This window comes from Furipterus horrens, unplaced genomic scaffold (genome assembly GCF_987537825.1).
Source record: "Furipterus horrens unplaced genomic scaffold, mFurHor1.1.pri manual_scaffold_1, whole genome shotgun sequence".
Lineage (NCBI taxonomy): Eukaryota > Metazoa > Chordata > Mammalia > Chiroptera > Furipteridae > Furipterus > Furipterus horrens.
In genome coordinates this window covers 23441472-23458462 of record NW_028327171.1, presented here as the reverse complement: position 1 = coordinate 23458462, position 16991 = coordinate 23441472, and the positions used below count along the sequence as shown (strand labels likewise).

Below are 16991 nucleotides of genomic sequence, written 5' to 3'. Positions count from 1 at the left end.
TAAGTTCCTATTTTTAAAAATATTTATTTTTAGAGAGACAGGAAGGGAGAGAGAAGGAGCGGGAGAGAAACTGGATGGGTTGCCTCTGCAAGCCCCCAACAGGGGGCCTCACCCACACCCCAGGCATGCGCCTTGACCAGACTGAACTGGCCACCTTTAGGTTCCCAGGCTGGAGCTTAATCCACTGAGCCACACCAGCCAGGGCTAAGTTCCTATTATTTTAAATTCTCTTCTGTTTGTATTTATTATCTTAGGTTTTTGTTCTTGGTTTACAGAGTGTATTAATGTTTCTTACGTAGCTTATTTTGATCACTTCAATTTTAACATTTTTATTCACTTAACATTTCACACCTTTATCTTTCCTATTTGTTTAAATATTTTTCTCAGCTAGAATTATTTTTAACCACTATTGTTTCTTATTTCCTTCCTCATTTTCCTTTATATATTCTGATAATTTTTGTCACTTTTGGTCTTAGCGTTTTCTGATTTTATCTCCTATCTTCTTTTTATATACTTATTTTTACATTAGCAAGCAGGAAATCTAGTTATGGAGACAGGGCCAAATAGTTTTGCTGATGCATTGAAGAGAGAAAGAACAGAATTAGTGTTGAAACCTAGCATTTAAGCTAGAGCAAGTGGTTGAAAAAGGAAATGACTTATTAAGACAAGAAAAACAGAGAAGAATATGTTGAAAGAGAAAATAAGTTTCTTTTGCTATCACCATCACCACATTAAAAAAACATTTAACATTAAAAAAGGACACAAGTACAAATATTTTAAAATAAATACTTTTATTTTCTGAAAAAAATCACTACTCTTTTTTCTTTTTCATTTTGCGGTGAATTGGTGAAAGTTTCTGGCATTAGGGAATGCTTGCTGTAGATAATGGAAAGATTTATAACACAGGAAAACTCACTGTGGAGCCTACATAGAGAATTGATTGAAAAACATTGAAGATAATTCCATTAGAATGGAACCTGTGGAGGTTGATTACAACTTGGATATGTTGAAAGAGAAAGATCTACAAATATCTGACAGGAAAGGTGGAAGTTGAGGAAATTTATCTGATGTCAATAACGTAGACGAAAGAAGCTTTTGTTCAGAGTGAAATGGGTGAACATTACTTTTTGAAGAAAAACTGATAATTTGATGAGTTAAAAATGGTATCTAGTCATTTCTGAGCTTCAGAGGCCTGCCCAGCCAACATGTTGCCTTTACTTAGAACTATGTTTAATTTAGCATGGCTCTGGCTTTAAAGATTTAGTTGAAATAAAAGTAAGAAAATAGTAGTAATTTGTAAATGTAGTCATATTGTTAACACATGTTAAATATCATCTTAACGAGGCCACGGATTTCTGAAAATCGAAATTGTCTTCTTAATACAAATGTAGCCCTTATAGCGAAAAGAGCCCACGCCCGGGAGACTAGGCCTGCTGGTCCCCCACTCTCAGGTTCTTCACCTGCAAGACAAGGTAATGAAATGCATAACACAGAATTTTGAGGATGTTTAATGAAATAATGAATGTGTAAAGGAGAAGGACCACGAAACGTGTTAGCTACACTTAATTTTCCTCTTCCTCCTCTCATGCCCCAGGGCTAGGTACACAGAGAGGGTACTAACTATTCGCTGCTTGAATGAGTGATTGTACGACGCGAGGCCAGTAGTTCTGACTTTGGAATTCCTCATCAGGAAACCGTCACTCTATTAGAAGCTGTAAAATGAAATGTCAATAAAGTTTTGTTAATTAAAAAAGAGGGGAAAAAAAAGCACACACTAAACTACAAAACCCAGCCCTCTTGCGGAAGCCAAGGAGTCCAGAGGTTTGCCAGGAACGCGGAAGTCTGGCCTGCTCGCCCAATCACGCCGGGAAGCCTGGATAGCGGCGCCAGGCTGGCCAATCCTGGGGAAGCTCGCTCCGCGCTGGGCGGGTCCCGCTTCCGCGCTCAGTGCTGACTAGTCTTTAGCGGATACGGCGGCCCCGGGGGCGGAGCTAGAGACCTGTGCTGGGCCTCCCGCTGGGTTGGGCTTTCCTTGCTCGCGGTTCTGGCTCTACCATGGCTCCCAAAGGCGCCTCAAAGCAGCAGTCCGAGGAGGACCTGCTCCTTCAGGATTTCAGCCGCAACCTCTCTGCCAAGTCCTCCGCACTCTTCTTTGGGAACGCCTTCATCGTGTCTGCCATCCCCATCTGTGAGCTCTGGAAGCAGGCGGGAGTGGGGAGGCCTCCGGCGGGTCAAACTGGGCGGGGACGTGGCAGGGCCTGGCGAACAGGCGAGAGAGCGCTGCGGCCCTCGGCTCGTGCTCATCCCAGATGGTCCTGAGCTCGGGGAAGCATGTAGCCACTGCGGGACTCAGTGTTCTCGTCCGGGATAGTGGTGGGCGACATCCCAGGAAAGTCACTAGTGGCGCTTTGTAGAAGTACGCTGGTTCCCGGGCGCAGTCTCGGAGATTGTGATCCTCCAGCATTGGGGTGGCAGCCTGGGCTCCGTATTTACACTTAACCTGGTTAAGATCTAGTGGTAACACTCCTGCATATAGCGTGTTCTGTGTCCCCCTCTCCATCCCCTGACCCCCAGTAACTCTCGTTTGCCGTTACGAGGTCTTAAACTTATATCATTACTTATATTGGAGAACTAATGAATTAAAGGGGGGGGGGTTCCCATTAACTCTCGCAGTGAATTAGAATTGTAGCTTTCGATGAACCGCTTCACGCTCCTGAGCACCATTTTCCCAATTTGATGAGCGAGGTTGGACCAATGCCGAGGGCCATAGATAGACCTTGTTTAAATTTTTTAGCCATCCTATGAGGGCAGTTCTCATTTGGATGGAAAAACTTTGCAAACTTGGCCAAAGGTTTTTTTTAGAGCTCATGTTTCCCGTATTTGAATTTTCTGTCTCAGTGCTGCACTGTTGTTGGGCATTCAAATCCAGATTTAAAAAAAATAAATAAAACCCAGCGCGCAGCTAACGTGAAGTCCTTGTGGCTCACTGGCCGCAGTGAGCATGCCTTGATTTCAGATAACAGCCACGTCAGCACGTAAACTGTGGCTTAGGACTACACGTGGCATTTTGAAATGACCTGTGTTTAGCTTAATAGTACCCTGACGAATGAAATTCTTAATCAGAATTGTGATTTTGTTGAGCCAGAGTTCTCATTTTAGAAGACACAGAAATCTCATCTGGAAGGTTATGTTTTTCAAGTGTTCTGAACTGGGAAAGTTTGAGACTGTAACTTTTTACTGGACATCCCAGGTCTGAAGTTCCTCATATATTGTATTAATAGATTCCCTAACCCAGACTGTATTTTAGCAGGTTTACCTTTAATTAGTTCAGCAAGCATTTATAACTGAGTGGTAATGTTTTGTTTCTTTTTGTACTCCCCCCCCCCCCTTTTTTTATCTTCAGGGTTATACTGGCGAATATGGCATATGGATCTTATTCAGTCTGCTGTTCTTTATAGTGTGATGACCCTAGTAAGCACTTATTTGGTAGCCTTTGCTTACAAAAATGTGAAATTTGTTCTCAAGCACAAGTAAGTATATTTCTCAAGTGAAAGTATGATGCATTTTTATGTAGTAGGATGTCTTAAAGACCATTTGTGTTTGTGTTGGTTTTAGTTAGCATTAATTTGAGATATATATGTATCTGTATTATGGGGGAAGGCATCTTAATGCTATGAAGAATTATTTACTTGAAGCAGAGAGAGTGCTTCTAACATTGCTATGAAAGTAGGTTTTGAGGATGGAATTAGATCACTTCAGCACTATCCTTAATCATGGGATTTAATCAGAAAAACAAAACCACCAAGTAAATTAACATTTCAGAAGGAAATGGAATTCTTTCTGGAATTGTTCAGGGCTCTCCATGTTCTATTTTTGGGTGTGAAAAAAGTGGTCTTGTTATTAAACTCTTAACATTTTTATTGCTAATTACATTTTTGTCTTATGAGTGTATGGAAAGGTAAAAGGTTACCATATTTCCTCTATTTTAAGATCTTAAATATTACATATATCATTGTTTTAATTTTTTAAATTCTCACCCAAGGAAATGATTTTAGAGAAAGAGGAAAGGTGGGAGAGCGAGAGAGCAAATCAGGTTTCCTGAAACTGGGGTTCAATCTTGCAACCTAGCTATGTACCCTGACTGGGAATTGAACCCTCAGTCTTCTGGTGTACAGGACTATGTTCCCAGCAAGTGAGCCACCCTGCCTAGGCATAAAATATATCATTATTTTAATGATAGCATTTGGAGAAGAAAACCCAAGCCACACAACTATACATTTATATATTCATTATAGGCAATATATACGCTGGTTTCATAGAGGGTAAAATGTTGGGGAACAGTCAATTTAGGAAAGGCGGTAACATTTGTTACTTCAGAGTGCTGTGGTCCTCATGGGAAGCAGGTATAAATTAATGTTTAATTGGAGAAGGTGCCCTTTGAAGTTGCTTTCATGCACACTGTGATACTAGATTCAGGATAGCCAGGGTATTTTTCTGCTTCCTTCATGGACTTCCTGGTGCTACATTTGTTTGGAATTACTTTCTTCTCTTATTGATTGATTGATTGAGAGAAGGGAAGGGAGGGAGAAAGAGGGGGAGAAACATCACTGTGTGGGTGCCTCTCACACACCCCCAGCTGGGGACTTGGCCTGCAACCCAGGCATGTGCCCTGACTGGAAATCCAACCAGCGACCTTTTGGTTCACAGGCTGGCACTCAGTCCACTGAGCCACACCAACCAGGGCTGGAATTGCTTTCTTAAAGGCAGTTGGAATTTTATCGAGACTCGAAGTACCAGTGTGCTTTATGTGTGCTTTGTCTTTTCATTTCCATAGTTCCCACTCTAGTTTGGAAGCTGTTGTTACTTGGATTGCTGTAGTAGTCTCTGTCTAGTCTTTTAAGGAAAGTTGGGGGCCTTCCCTGCCATGCATGGTACAAAGCACATTACGTAATCCTTATAGCATTCATGTGAACTGCAGGTACTGTTCTTGCTCTGTGGAATAAAGAACATGTATTCATCCTTATCAGCCATCATTTTTACCATGTTGCTCTTACCTAAAACTCACCATGGCCTTTTCTCTTCTAACTGTTTTAAAGCCACATTCTTTCAGGCTCTTGGGATACAAGTCATCTGCCTCCTACCAGTGTGGCCACTTGTGCCTTAGCTCCTCTTCTTACTCAGCCTAACTGTTATCCTTTAAAAGTGTCTTGTGCCCTCCCTCATTTAGGATGGTCTTCTTTCCTTTCCATTCTTACATGTCTGTTATTTTAAGCATTAAGAAACTTTTCCAGGGAAATTCTTCCTAAGTTTGCTGTCCCTGAGTTAGGATCTTTCTGATGACAAGGAATAGAAACAAAGCGGTAACCATTAATGGGGATTTATTGTAAGGAGGACAGAGTAGCCTCAGCAGCTGAACATGGCCTCAGCTGCTATTCTGGATGCACATGAACTCAAGTTGTGCATGGCTGCAGTTCTGCTAGGCCAGTAAGAGTGGTCAAGGTATCTTTGTCATCTTTCTGCTTGGCAGCCCTTCTTCCCCAACTGCCATTCCAGGATTCAGCCTCTGCTGATCTGGGCTGTCCTTGTGAGGCATTACTATCTATGGGTAGCGAAGCTCTCAGAGTGGGCATCTGTACAACCCATCCTCTGTGATCCCCTTGGAACTCAGTCCCTTTGAGACTTAAGTGTTTTTCACTTGTTCTGCATACCACTTTTCATTCACTTTTTTTAGAAACAGAATCATGTTCTTTTACCTTCTCATTTCTACTTTAGGCTTCTTGAGGACAGCTGCCATATCTTTTGTTTTATATCTGTTAAAACAATTAATGGTACAGTTAGTTCAGTAAAAATTTCAATGGATTACTGACTTAATAGATTCTGTCAGTGGAATTATATTTTAGTCATCATTTTGGTTTAATATTAAATATTGCCACTGCCATTGAAACTCCTACAGATATGCAAGAAGGTTAAAGCTCAAAGACCAGGGGAGATGCTGAATGCGGACAGGTATTAGTAGCAGAGGGCAGGTGACCAGATTTCAGTTTGGATTTCAGTCTCAGCTCTGTTGCTTTTAAATGTATAACATCTTACCTTTTTAGATTTCAGATTCCTGAGCTCTAAAATGGGGATTCAAATGGTGCCTCATAGGACGATGAGGATTAAATATGGTACTATGTGTGATATGATAAGCATAGTGTCTGTCACATAATAAATGTTTATGTGTGGTGTGGGAGAGGTTGGGGGTGGGAGAGCCCTTCGGAATTTTTTTTGAAGTTGGCATGACTTAAAAAATGTTTGCAAAAATGTGTTTAAGAAATTACGTAGGTAGTATTTTTTTTTTATTCTGGCAATGTTCTGACGTACTGATGTAAAAAAGAAAAAATACAAAAACAGTTGATTTTGTGGGTTATCTCAGTTAGCTGAGTGGTGGACCATTGGAGTGACCTCTATTTTTCTCAGTCGTCAGTGCTGAGTGAGGTTCATTTTTTAAGATCTTTATGGCAGAGGGTAGGGCTTCTTCTTCTTGAGTTCTCATAAATCTACAGTGTGATTGTTGAATATGTAATTTTAGACCTAGAAGAGAAATTAACTATTTATCTCGTTCAGTCTCTTCAGGAAGATTTATTATGGGAACAGATGATTGACTATTTGTCCTAAAGATGCTTAGAGTTAACCAACTCTTGAAAATAGTTTATTCCAGGGTCCTGACAGTTCGGGGTGGGGGGGCAGTGTATGTGCATGCAAGTGGCTATTTTCCCCTCCCTCTTCAGCTAAGAAAGGTTTCTGTTGTAAACCATGTACATTTCTTTTCAGTTGGTCTTTCTTAGAAAAGAGTGGGCTTGTGTGAAGTTCAGAAACACCGAATGCCTGGTCTGCTAGAGGGGTTCAGAACTTTGTCATGAGTCAGGGAAAAGTACATTATAGTGTCCTAAAGTATTTCTTTAAAAGATAGCTGTCTGCTCCTTAGCTGCCTTTTTCTTTAGGTTGCAGAACTTAATTTCCTTTTATCTATTTTTCTTAGACAAGTTGATATTTTCCCCTCCAGTTATCAATTTGTAGAAAAATACATTAGTTGAAACTGACCAAAGGTTTTCTTTTTAACAGTGTTGATTCTAACTTGGTTCTCGGATCAGATACAGAGATGGAGACATAGGTCAAACTAGATGGAATTTGTGTTAATTTCTATCCCAGAAGCTCTTGTTAAAGGTTGAAAACTATTGCCTTGGATGATCTTTGGCTTTTTTTTTTCAAGAAGCCATCCAGATTTTTCCCCAGTTTTTCTTGGTGCACAAGCAGAACTAAATATAGCATAGTCACAGGGGTTGATTAATTGAACATAGATTGAACAGATTTCTGTCTCTGTTTCACATCCTATTGCTTTTAATACATCTCAGTATTGTGTCAAATGTTTTCATAGTGGGACTCTGTAGGTAACTGTTATATGTTGCTTGTGATCAGTTTTTACTTTTTCTTTTATATTTATGGCTAATAAGTTTCTCCTATAATGTGAAAAATATATCGTGTTGAATTTAAATGTCATAAACTTTGGGAGACTTATGTATTTCATCCTCTTTCACTAGCAACTCCATCTGATAAAATTCATCATATAGATTTTTTGTTGAGTGTATATTTAATTTTTTTAAAAAAAATCTGACTTGTCACTGAAGAGTCTGATCTGATATCTTGAATATCGTTTCCAGCCTTTTCTGGCTGATTCAATATTTTTGTGCAACACTCATATTGGTGGTTCATTTAACTAAAAGTGGTGTGGTCAGTGCCTGACCATGTGGTATCATTTCTTATTAGTGAAATTGTTCTTTGGAGTGGAGTTAAAAGCATTACTTTAAGATATTACAGCTGTAATTTCTCTTTTGTTTTTTTAAGCCTAGCTTTCTCTCCTGTTATTTACTGGAATTAAAGTCATATATCATTTGCTAATGCCTTGTCAGATTTATTTATTGAACAGTTAAATTATAGGCTAAAACAACATGGATTTATAATGATTCATAACTGAATTATGGTAATAGCATTTGTCTATTTCCACATTAAATATATAAACTTTGGAAAATTCTTCCTTTTAAGCAGAAATCAAAACACATAACTAATAAACCACATCTTGGAAGTTTCTTGAACGCCATCTCTTCTGGCTAGTACAGTGTAATAAACTTGGAACTTCCTGTACAGTTTATTGTTTTGAAATGTAAAGAGGATTATGCAGTTGCCAATACAAAATATGAGTACAGAGTGTTTCTGAGAGATTGTGAGGTTCACTCTCAGAGCATGTGGAAACATTTTTCTTTTCTTTCCAGAGTAGCACAGAAGAGGGAAGATGCTGTTTCCAAAGAAGTGACTCGGAAACTTTCGGAAGCTGATAACAGAAAGATGTCTCGGAAGGAAAAAGATGAAAGGTTTGACTCCTTATTTAAAGTGTGGTTATCAAAAAAAGTGGATACTTTATAGAAAATAAGTTTTTGATTTCTGCTTAGAGAATGTTGGTAATGGAATTGACTGAGGCAAACATTGGTATTACAGAAGAGGCAGTAATGGAAATAACTGACTTTGAGTTTTTGTTACTACCAGATACTTTCCTTTGATCTGTATATACAGTTCATGTATTTCTCTAAAGAGCCCTAAGAGGTAGGTACTATTGTTATTTGCATTTTACATCTCAGGAAACTGAGGTATGGGAAGCTTGAGTGACTTGCCAAGTCCAGAGATTGGTTTGTGTGAAGTCATGGTAAGAACGGAGGCGGTCTGGCTTGTGCTTGCAATTGCTTTGCTGCTGACTTAGCTGTGTGACCTTGCGCTTATCACCTATTTTAACGCCTCTGGGTCTGAAGAGTTCACATTGTGTTGTGTGTTAGCATTTTTAGGTTATGGTATTTCTGTTACTGAGCTTCCAGTCTGGATTATCTGCTCTGAATGGGAAAAAGAACTCAGTCTGTCTCCTGTTGCACAACCCTATGCTACATTCGTTAGCCCTAGTCCCCACTCCCAACTGCTCTTAGGGGGGTTAATAAACAGTCTTAACTTCTGAGTAGCGGAAGTCTCTGAGTGATTGAATAAACTTGTGCTTCAGAGTTGCTAGATGGTTGAATAGAGTCATGAATCGAGGTTGTTTTCATGGATCTTAAGTTCTAGTATCTACAAAGTGGTTTGTGAAATGGAATTTTTTATCTCACTTTGCTCCAGAAAGACTGTGGGGATTTGCAATATTGAAGTGCATATAAAACAAAGCAGTACAATTTTAAAAGATCAGAAACCATTTAAAAGTAGGAGAGTAGATGAACAAGGACCTCCGAGTTGGTTACAGCAGTTGAGCACTAAAATTAGCTCTGAGCGTCCAAGTGTAAGTAGCATCTGGGGTTTTACTGCTCATTGTCCGATGAGAAGCAGTATGCAAGTCCTGAAAAGAAACCTCCCTGGCACTGAATCTTGGAAGGATTTTATCAAGTGGCTCCTTCTCTAAGGGACACTGAGTAACTTAATGAACAAGGTCTTCATTTTGGAAACGCACCAAAACATTATTGAAATGGTTGTCTCCTATGGATCCTTTCTGAAACCGAGGGCACAGTACTAGAACCATGACAGTGAAGGCCTTTCTTCAGAGAGTAGCTTTAATGAAGCTGGCTACACAGCTTTCTGATGGCAAATTTTTGCATAGGGATGGAGGTTAGAGAATCTGGAGCACTTTTTAAAAACCTTTTTATTGAATTATAATATTAATTAGAAGAATAGTTCTTAAACTGGAGTGCACATTATAGTTACCCAGTTTCAGAATGCTTATTATAACTCTTGTAGGTTTCAGATGATTAATTATGCCAGAGATAGTAAGTGGGTCTCCCCTGCCCACTGCAAACTTGCCTGATTCAGTCTGGCACTTATTCTTGATCCTGGGACGTGTCTCAGAACTTTTCTCAGCGTGGTATTCATTTAGTCACTACTAATGGATCAGAGTTGGAATTGGAAGTGAAACCTCTGTGCCATTGGCTGGACCAGATATTTCAATGGAGATGAAGTGGAGGTTTCATTGATAAATAAAATGCAGAGTGTTAGAAGATTAGAAAATTTCTATCCTTGTTATCAGTAAAAATTTGAGCTGTTACTTGTTTTCTGTTTCTCTCACAAAAGCCGCACTGGATACAGTTGTACCCAGGTCTGTACTCATGACTCATTCTGATCACTGGGACAAAGATTCCCATTATGATCTACTATTTGTTTTTCTTCAAAGGAGAGATTTGATTTAAGAGAAGGCAGAGAGGCTCATTTATCAAATCTCCACCTATGATCATTTAGAGTATGTACTACATGCCACTTTGAAACTGCTTTGCCATCCATTCATAGATGAAATTAGCAGAGGAGAATTAGAGGTTCATTAATGTTTGCCCCAGGGTTTGAGTGTTATTTCTCCTTGACTTAACCAGTGATCTGTTGTTTACCATTATCTGATTGTAACAGTTGTTGAGTTTGGTCTCAACTTTTTTCTTGTTGTTAAGAAGTGCTTCTTGGAAAAATGACTCATTGGGAAGTGCTCTCCCAAACTAGATTTCCTAACAGTGAGGCTTTGTCAGAACCGTTGCTGATGAGGCCACTTGGGAGTCCTAAGTTTTTAAAAAATGAACTAGGGTATGTATGGACTAGAAAAAGTTCTAAAGGATGTCAGACAGTCTGGACTGTATATACTGATGTAACGCCCTGTCACATGGGAACTGGGGTAACCTGAAGGATTGAGTTATTTGTGTCATTAGGACTATTTTGAAAGTGTTTCTGATTTAGGGCCATGGCGAGGAGTTAGGGAGAAGTGCTGTGCTGGGGTAGGATAATACAGTCATCCACAGGAAAGGCATGCTAACAGCCAATTTAAGGAATCTGTCTTCATTGAAGATGGTCTTGTTCGAGAGTCTTAAAAACAGAGACAATTGTTCTGTGTTTCCTAGCATTAAACCGTATTGTGTCTGTGCATCTTTCTGAGCTGGTGTTTTCTTTGACCTGTCAGTGTTAGAATGGGACAAGGTAGCTCCTCCCATTTCAAGCCATATATTTTTAAAATTTACATTTAAATTTCTCTGAAATCAGAAGCTATTTTATAGTTCATGGCTGCATTGAATGTAATATCCTTCACTTCTCCCAAACTTAAGAGTAAATTACAGATTTATTAACTTAATTGTATTCATAGAATTAAGGAAATATGGCAAATATATTAGAGACTGCAAGTTTCTTATGATGGAAATAAAGTGCTAATGCTCTTCATTTAGCTCCTTTGTAGCCATGCTTGTTGACTTTGGGTTAGAACATTTGCTGAGTAAAATGTGGCATCTTCCAATGACATTAGCCATAGTATTTCCATAGGATCAATGAAGGGTTATCATCTGGCCCCAGAGCAGTATATTTTGGTGGGGCAGGGGGACAAAGCATCAAAGGCAGGGGCTTTCAGCTTATTTTATTTTATTTTATTTTACTTACTTATTTTTAGAGAGAGGGGAAGGGAAGGAGAAAGAGAGGGAGAGAAACATTGATGTGAGAGAGAAACATCAATTGATTTTTTACTCCCTGAACAGGGACTGAACCTGCAATCTAGGCATGTGCCCTCACGGAGAATCAAACCGGTGACCTTTCGCTTTGCGAGATGACACCAAACCATCTGAGCCACACCAGTCAGGACGCTTTCAACTTTTTGATAATGACCCACAGTAAAAAATAAATTCTACTTTTTCACTAAATATACTCAAACATACGCACTGGAAATGTTTCACAAAACAGTAAATATCCTACTGTGTGTGTTGCACTGGAAATTTTTCTGTTCTTTTTTTTAAACGAGACAAGAAAAAGCTGAAGGAGTTCATCACAACCAAACCAGTATCACAAGAAAGGTAAAAGGGACTTCCATAAGACGAATAAAAATAAAAATCATGAATATGAAAATATTGCAAAGAAAAATCTCATTGACAGAGCAAACAATAAAAGCAGTGAACCAGCCAACACTAAAGGTAGCACAAAGTTACGGCAAAAGTAGGACGATCATGTGTAATTACAATAGTAAATTAAGGGATATACATACACACATACATAAAGTAAAAAATAATGGCAAAAACAAACATGGAGGGGATGAGTAAATATGGTAGTGATTTTAGAATGTGTTCAGACTTAAAATAGGCTGCTGTAAACATAGCTTGATGTATATGAAGCACATGGTGACCACAAACCAAAGGCCTATAAGAGATACACCAGTAATAAAATAAAGGAATAAAAACATAACACTATAGAAAGTCATCCACATAAAAGAAAGCAAGAGAATAAGAAGAGAACATGGATGAACACAAAAACAGTAAAAAAAAACAATGAATTAAATGGCAATCACTACATACCTATCAATAATTACTTCAAATGTAATGGATTAAATGCGCCAACCTAAAGACAAATGGATAAAGAAGATGCAGTGCATGTATATAATGACATATTACTTGGCTATAAAAATGAATGAAGTCTTAACCATTTGCAAGAACATGAATGGACCTCGAGGGTATTATGCTAAGTGAAACAAGTCAGAGAAAGACAAATACCACATGATTTTACTTATATGTGGAATCTTAAAAAAACAAAACTCATGGATATAGAGAACATCTTGATGGTTGCCAGAAAGGAGGAGGTAGGGGGCTGGGTGAAAAAGGTGAAGGGAGTAAGAAGTATAAATTGGCAGTTACAGAATCGTCTCAGTGGTGTTAAGTAGAGCTTAGTGAACATAGTGAATCATATTATAATAACTAATATGGGCGCAAGACTTATCAGGGGGATCAGTTCATAAGTTATATAAATGTCTAATTACTATGCTTTACTTCTGAAACTAATACAGTACTGTTAGTGAACAATAGAAGTATTTAAAAAATTAAAAAGGGCTGGTCTCAACCCATTGTTCTTTTCCCTGAGCATTGAATCTACTCATTTGATTTCAAGCTCCACTAATGGATCACAGCCTACCCTTTTAAAAACTACTCTGCAAAGTTAATTAACCAAGAGAAATAAAGGCTCCCTTATTCACAAGCACCTGGCACTTCCTGTTGCCCATGTGAAGAGGTAAAAGAAAAGGTTGATAAAGTACTAATAAATTAATAAAACATAATGGATAAAGTGGGTTAAAAAAAGTAAATGGATTTTACAAAAGTTAAAATATCCTCCTAATGATTGAGCAGACTTTTTGTTTGAATTAAGTAGAGATGGCTAAAGATAGTCATAAACAAGTCTGCTTTTGTGAGACCTCAGCTAGCTTTTGTTCAGGGGATTGTATTAAAGTGTAATACTTGAAGGCTGACATCTGTTGGCTGGAGAGTCTCAAGTCAGCCAACAGCCAAGGACGCTCTATTAGGCTGCTGCTGCTCAAGTTTGTTTCTGGTGAAGACCTAGAGGGGAAGGTGCCTGTTTTGGCTGATTAAATCAAGCCAAATACAGTTAATCACTCTCTTTCTCCAAAGCCCTGACTGCCTGGGTGAAAAGGTAACTTAACCCATCAGCTGTTTTCTTCATCATCGATAGAGTGAAATACCTTTTTCGGCAGAAAAAGGGTCACTGCTGACTAAATTTAATATTAAAAACACATTCTGTCAGAACGCTGAAGGAAAAAGTTACCTTACAATGAAGTAGAGCCATGTGGTATTAAAATTTTTTAAATACACATTTATAAACTTGATTGGATTATTTCTGTGTCTACAGAATTTTGTGGAAGAAGAATGAAGTTGCTGATTATGAAGCTACGACGTTTTCCATCTTCTATAACAACACCCTATTCCTCGTCTTGGTCATTGTTGCATCGTTCTTTATATTGAAGAACTTCAACCCCACAGTGTATCCTTTTTAAAGGTTGATTATGTTTTCTAGAAGTCTAGAAACAGTAGTTTGTTTTGGTTTTATACAAGGAGTCAGTCTATTAAACAGCCTGTGACCTTTGCCAAGTTTCTGAACATTTAGAATAAGGACTTTTGGTTTGATGTAAAATTCTTTCAAATTTATAAATTATGACTTCATTGTGTGTAACAATAAGCAGCCTCACAGATGTGTATACCTGCCTATTTTGCTCCAAGGAGCAACAGCAAGCTTGCTTTCTTTGATAGCTCCTGGCATAAAGCGACGTGTCTTGATATTTTGGAGCTTTGGGATTGGGTCGATAGCCATTGTAGTTAAATAGGCACACTTCTTAATATCTCAACAGTTTTTCAAACTGCTCTTAAATTGAACTTCTGGGCAAGAATCAATCTTCTTTTATTAAGGTAATTTATTTAAAGGTGTTACCTAGGAATATGCAGCCAAATTTTTAACAGTTGATAATAAAATATCAACTTGTATCTTCTGGGGTGATTTGTCCCTGTCTAGTCCTGAGGCTAAGAGTAGCTGTGGACTATCAGAACCCCCTTCCTTTTATGGGCTCACTGTGGCCAATGCAGTGATGGATAGGGGAGACTTAATTTTCCTTTGCTTTTGAGGGGAGAAAGCAAAACAAGTCTTTTCTTCCATCCCATATTTTTTTGAACAGCTCTTCTGAAGGTTAAATGAAATTCAGATACTTTGTAATCTTGGGTTCTAGGTTTCTGTCTCATGTGTTTTCTTTTTAAAACTGGCACACATTTCCTGTGAATATGCTTTAATTTTTATAGTCTTCAGTCCTGTAAATTGTATTTACAGACAATGGGACTACATATTGTCATTATACAGAGTGTCAGGAGAGAAACAGTATATTCCAAAGAGATGGGCTCTTTTTGTTTTGTTGAAAACTAACTTTGGGTTCTTAATTTTTCCTTAACACTAAATTCTTACAGGAACTATATTCTATCCATAAGTGCTTCATCAGGTCTCATCGCCCTCCTGTCTACTGGCTCCAAGTAGACAATGTCAGCCTCACCCCGTGGCTTTGTGTCTTGTCGATGGCCTGTGGTATATGGAAAGTATCAGGGTGGTCAGGGGGGGAGACACATAAGATGTTTTTATAGTCTGGAGTTTGAAGGTTTGAAAATCGCAGCACAATGTAATTTAATATTTGTTTATTGGCTCTTTTTTTTGGCAGACTGTTGAAATTACATGAATTGAAAGGGAAACTCAGAGTACCAGGACATTTATTAAAGGCAAAATGTGTCTCCCAACGTGCTATAATCAAAAGAGAAGAAAATAGCATTTTTCCTTGATTTGTCAGAGGTCACAGTAACCTGCACCGAACTGTTGTTATTTGCAATAGTAGCAAGAAGTTAATTGCTGGTTCTGTGTGTTCCAAGCACAATATTACAACTGCTTTGGAACCATAAATACCAGAATGAATCCTCTTCCTTCCCCTTTCCCCTGGCTGGGGTGTGGGATTGAACTTCATGTTTACAAGTCTCTGAATTTGTGATTTGAAATAACTCAGTTAAAGTTAAAAACATGGTTTCTCCAGTTTGGGGAAGAGAAACTTGTGGAAAAGTTCTTTTTTAAAAAAGAAGGAAGGCAGCCAAGATAGTAACTTAATTATAGTGCCCTGGCACACAAGAGGTGTCCCGTGGGGTTAAAGACTCATGTTCAGCTGTATAGCTTTGGCCTTGGGTAGCCAAAGAGGTCAGTTTGACCCTCCCATGTTAATTTGTCTTGTTGAGAGTCTGGCGCTGTTTTTCTTGGAATGGGGTCTGCACTGCTAGAGGAATGTTCTGTAAGAAAGAGAACCCCTCTCTTGAATATTGAGATGTAAAAAACCGAAGTAATTTTTGTGATTTTTAGCTTCAGAATTGTAAGAGCATTCCAGGGAATTAAAGTGATTTTAGTGCTTGTCAGCATTTTTCCATTCAGATGTTCATAAATTTGACCTTTCGGTCCCCAGGTTCCCATCGATTGTGAATAAAATACTGATCTGTTCAGCCTTTGGGGGCCCAGCCAAGAGCAATTGCTTTTGTTTTTTTAACCAGTGTGTGTACAGATGTTATCATTTTCTGTGTGTGCCATGACTTGAAACGTTTGGGAAGCTCTTGGAATCCCAGGTGATAGTGGTATCATATTCCTGTTAGCTTTGACCACATCCAATAATTTCTTATAAGCAGTACCTCAAAGGAAATATATTTCTAATTCCTAATCCTAGTTTTAATCTTTAGTTTCCAGTTCTATATTTAAGATGAATGTTGCAAATCATACTTGCTGTTTTATTTATACTTTCATAGAAAGGTAGTCCTCAGGAGTTCATTTTTCACTTCCATGCAGTTAGGTGTTTTGGTTAGTCCACAACCAACAATTTGGAAGGCAAACAGGGAGGAATACACTTGCATATGACCCAGGTCATCATTGTCTTCAGCTGAGGATGATATTTCATTACTGCTTCTAGAAGTTTGCAGTTACTTTCCTGGGTGCATTGTTACCCATGTGCTGTCACTGGGTGACAAGAGTGGGGATGTCAGAAGAGGTTTACTACAAAATAGTTAGTGTAACACATAAGAGGTTTATTTTTATTTTTATGTTTAACCTTTTTTTTCTGTTGGTAAATAACCAGTCATTAGTTTGACAACAGGCATAGAGTTTGTGTACCAGGTGCAGTTGCTTACTTGACTGAAATGACTATTTACAAACCATTAACATCTATTGTTTGTTACTAGAGCTGGGCTAAGTATCTTTAAATTGCAAGTAAAAAATTGCCAGTAGGTGGCAGTGCCTGTATAAATGGGGAAAGAAATGCCACCATTCTTAGTATATACAGTGTAGCTGAAATGAGTTGGTGAAATAGGGGCATCAGCTTAGTATTCTTCAAAGACTTTCTCTTGAATTTATAAACGGAATAATTTGTAGAAAAGCAAGTAAGCATAATTTGATTTTGGTTCTGAATTTTTCATATAGCACCTCTTTTTCATCCCTATAATTATTTCTAACTTCCTATATTAGATAAATTTCTCTGCTCAAGTTTATAAGGCATGTACTCACAGTTCCACAGTTTTATGCAGGATGTCAGTACTCTGCTCTTGCAAATTGTGGAACCTCTTCTCCAGTCCTCTCCCTGT

At 38.5% G+C, this 16991-nt stretch overlaps 1 protein-coding gene across 1 annotated transcript; it reads left to right on the top strand.

Annotated features, from left to right (window-relative positions):
- The first annotated feature begins 1980 nt into the window (after positions 1-1980).
- SSR3 (signal sequence receptor subunit 3) lies at positions 1981-15888 on the top strand. The gene is made up of 5 exons (XM_090273179.1): positions 1981-2188; positions 3404-3530; positions 8310-8408; positions 13705-13836; positions 14805-15888. The coding sequence occupies exons 1-5, from the start codon at positions 2056-2058 to the stop codon at positions 14869-14871; spliced, it is 558 nt and encodes a 185-aa protein (XP_090129305.1). The 5' UTR covers positions 1981-2055; the 3' UTR covers positions 14872-15888.
- The last annotated feature ends 1103 nt before the right edge of the window (positions 15889-16991 follow it).

Coding starts and splice junctions, on each gene's coding strand:
- SSR3 (XM_090273179.1), top strand. CDS start 2,056: ATGGCTCCCAAAGGCGCCTCAAAGCAGCAGTCCGAGGAGGACCTGCTC. Junction 2,189..3,403: donor CGTGTCTGCCATCCCCATCT/GTGAGCTCTGGA, acceptor TTTTATCTTCAG/GGTTATACTGGCGAATATGG. Junction 13,837..14,804: donor AAGAACTTCAACCCCACAGT/GTATCCTTTTTA, acceptor AAATTCTTACAG/GAACTATATTCTATCCATAA.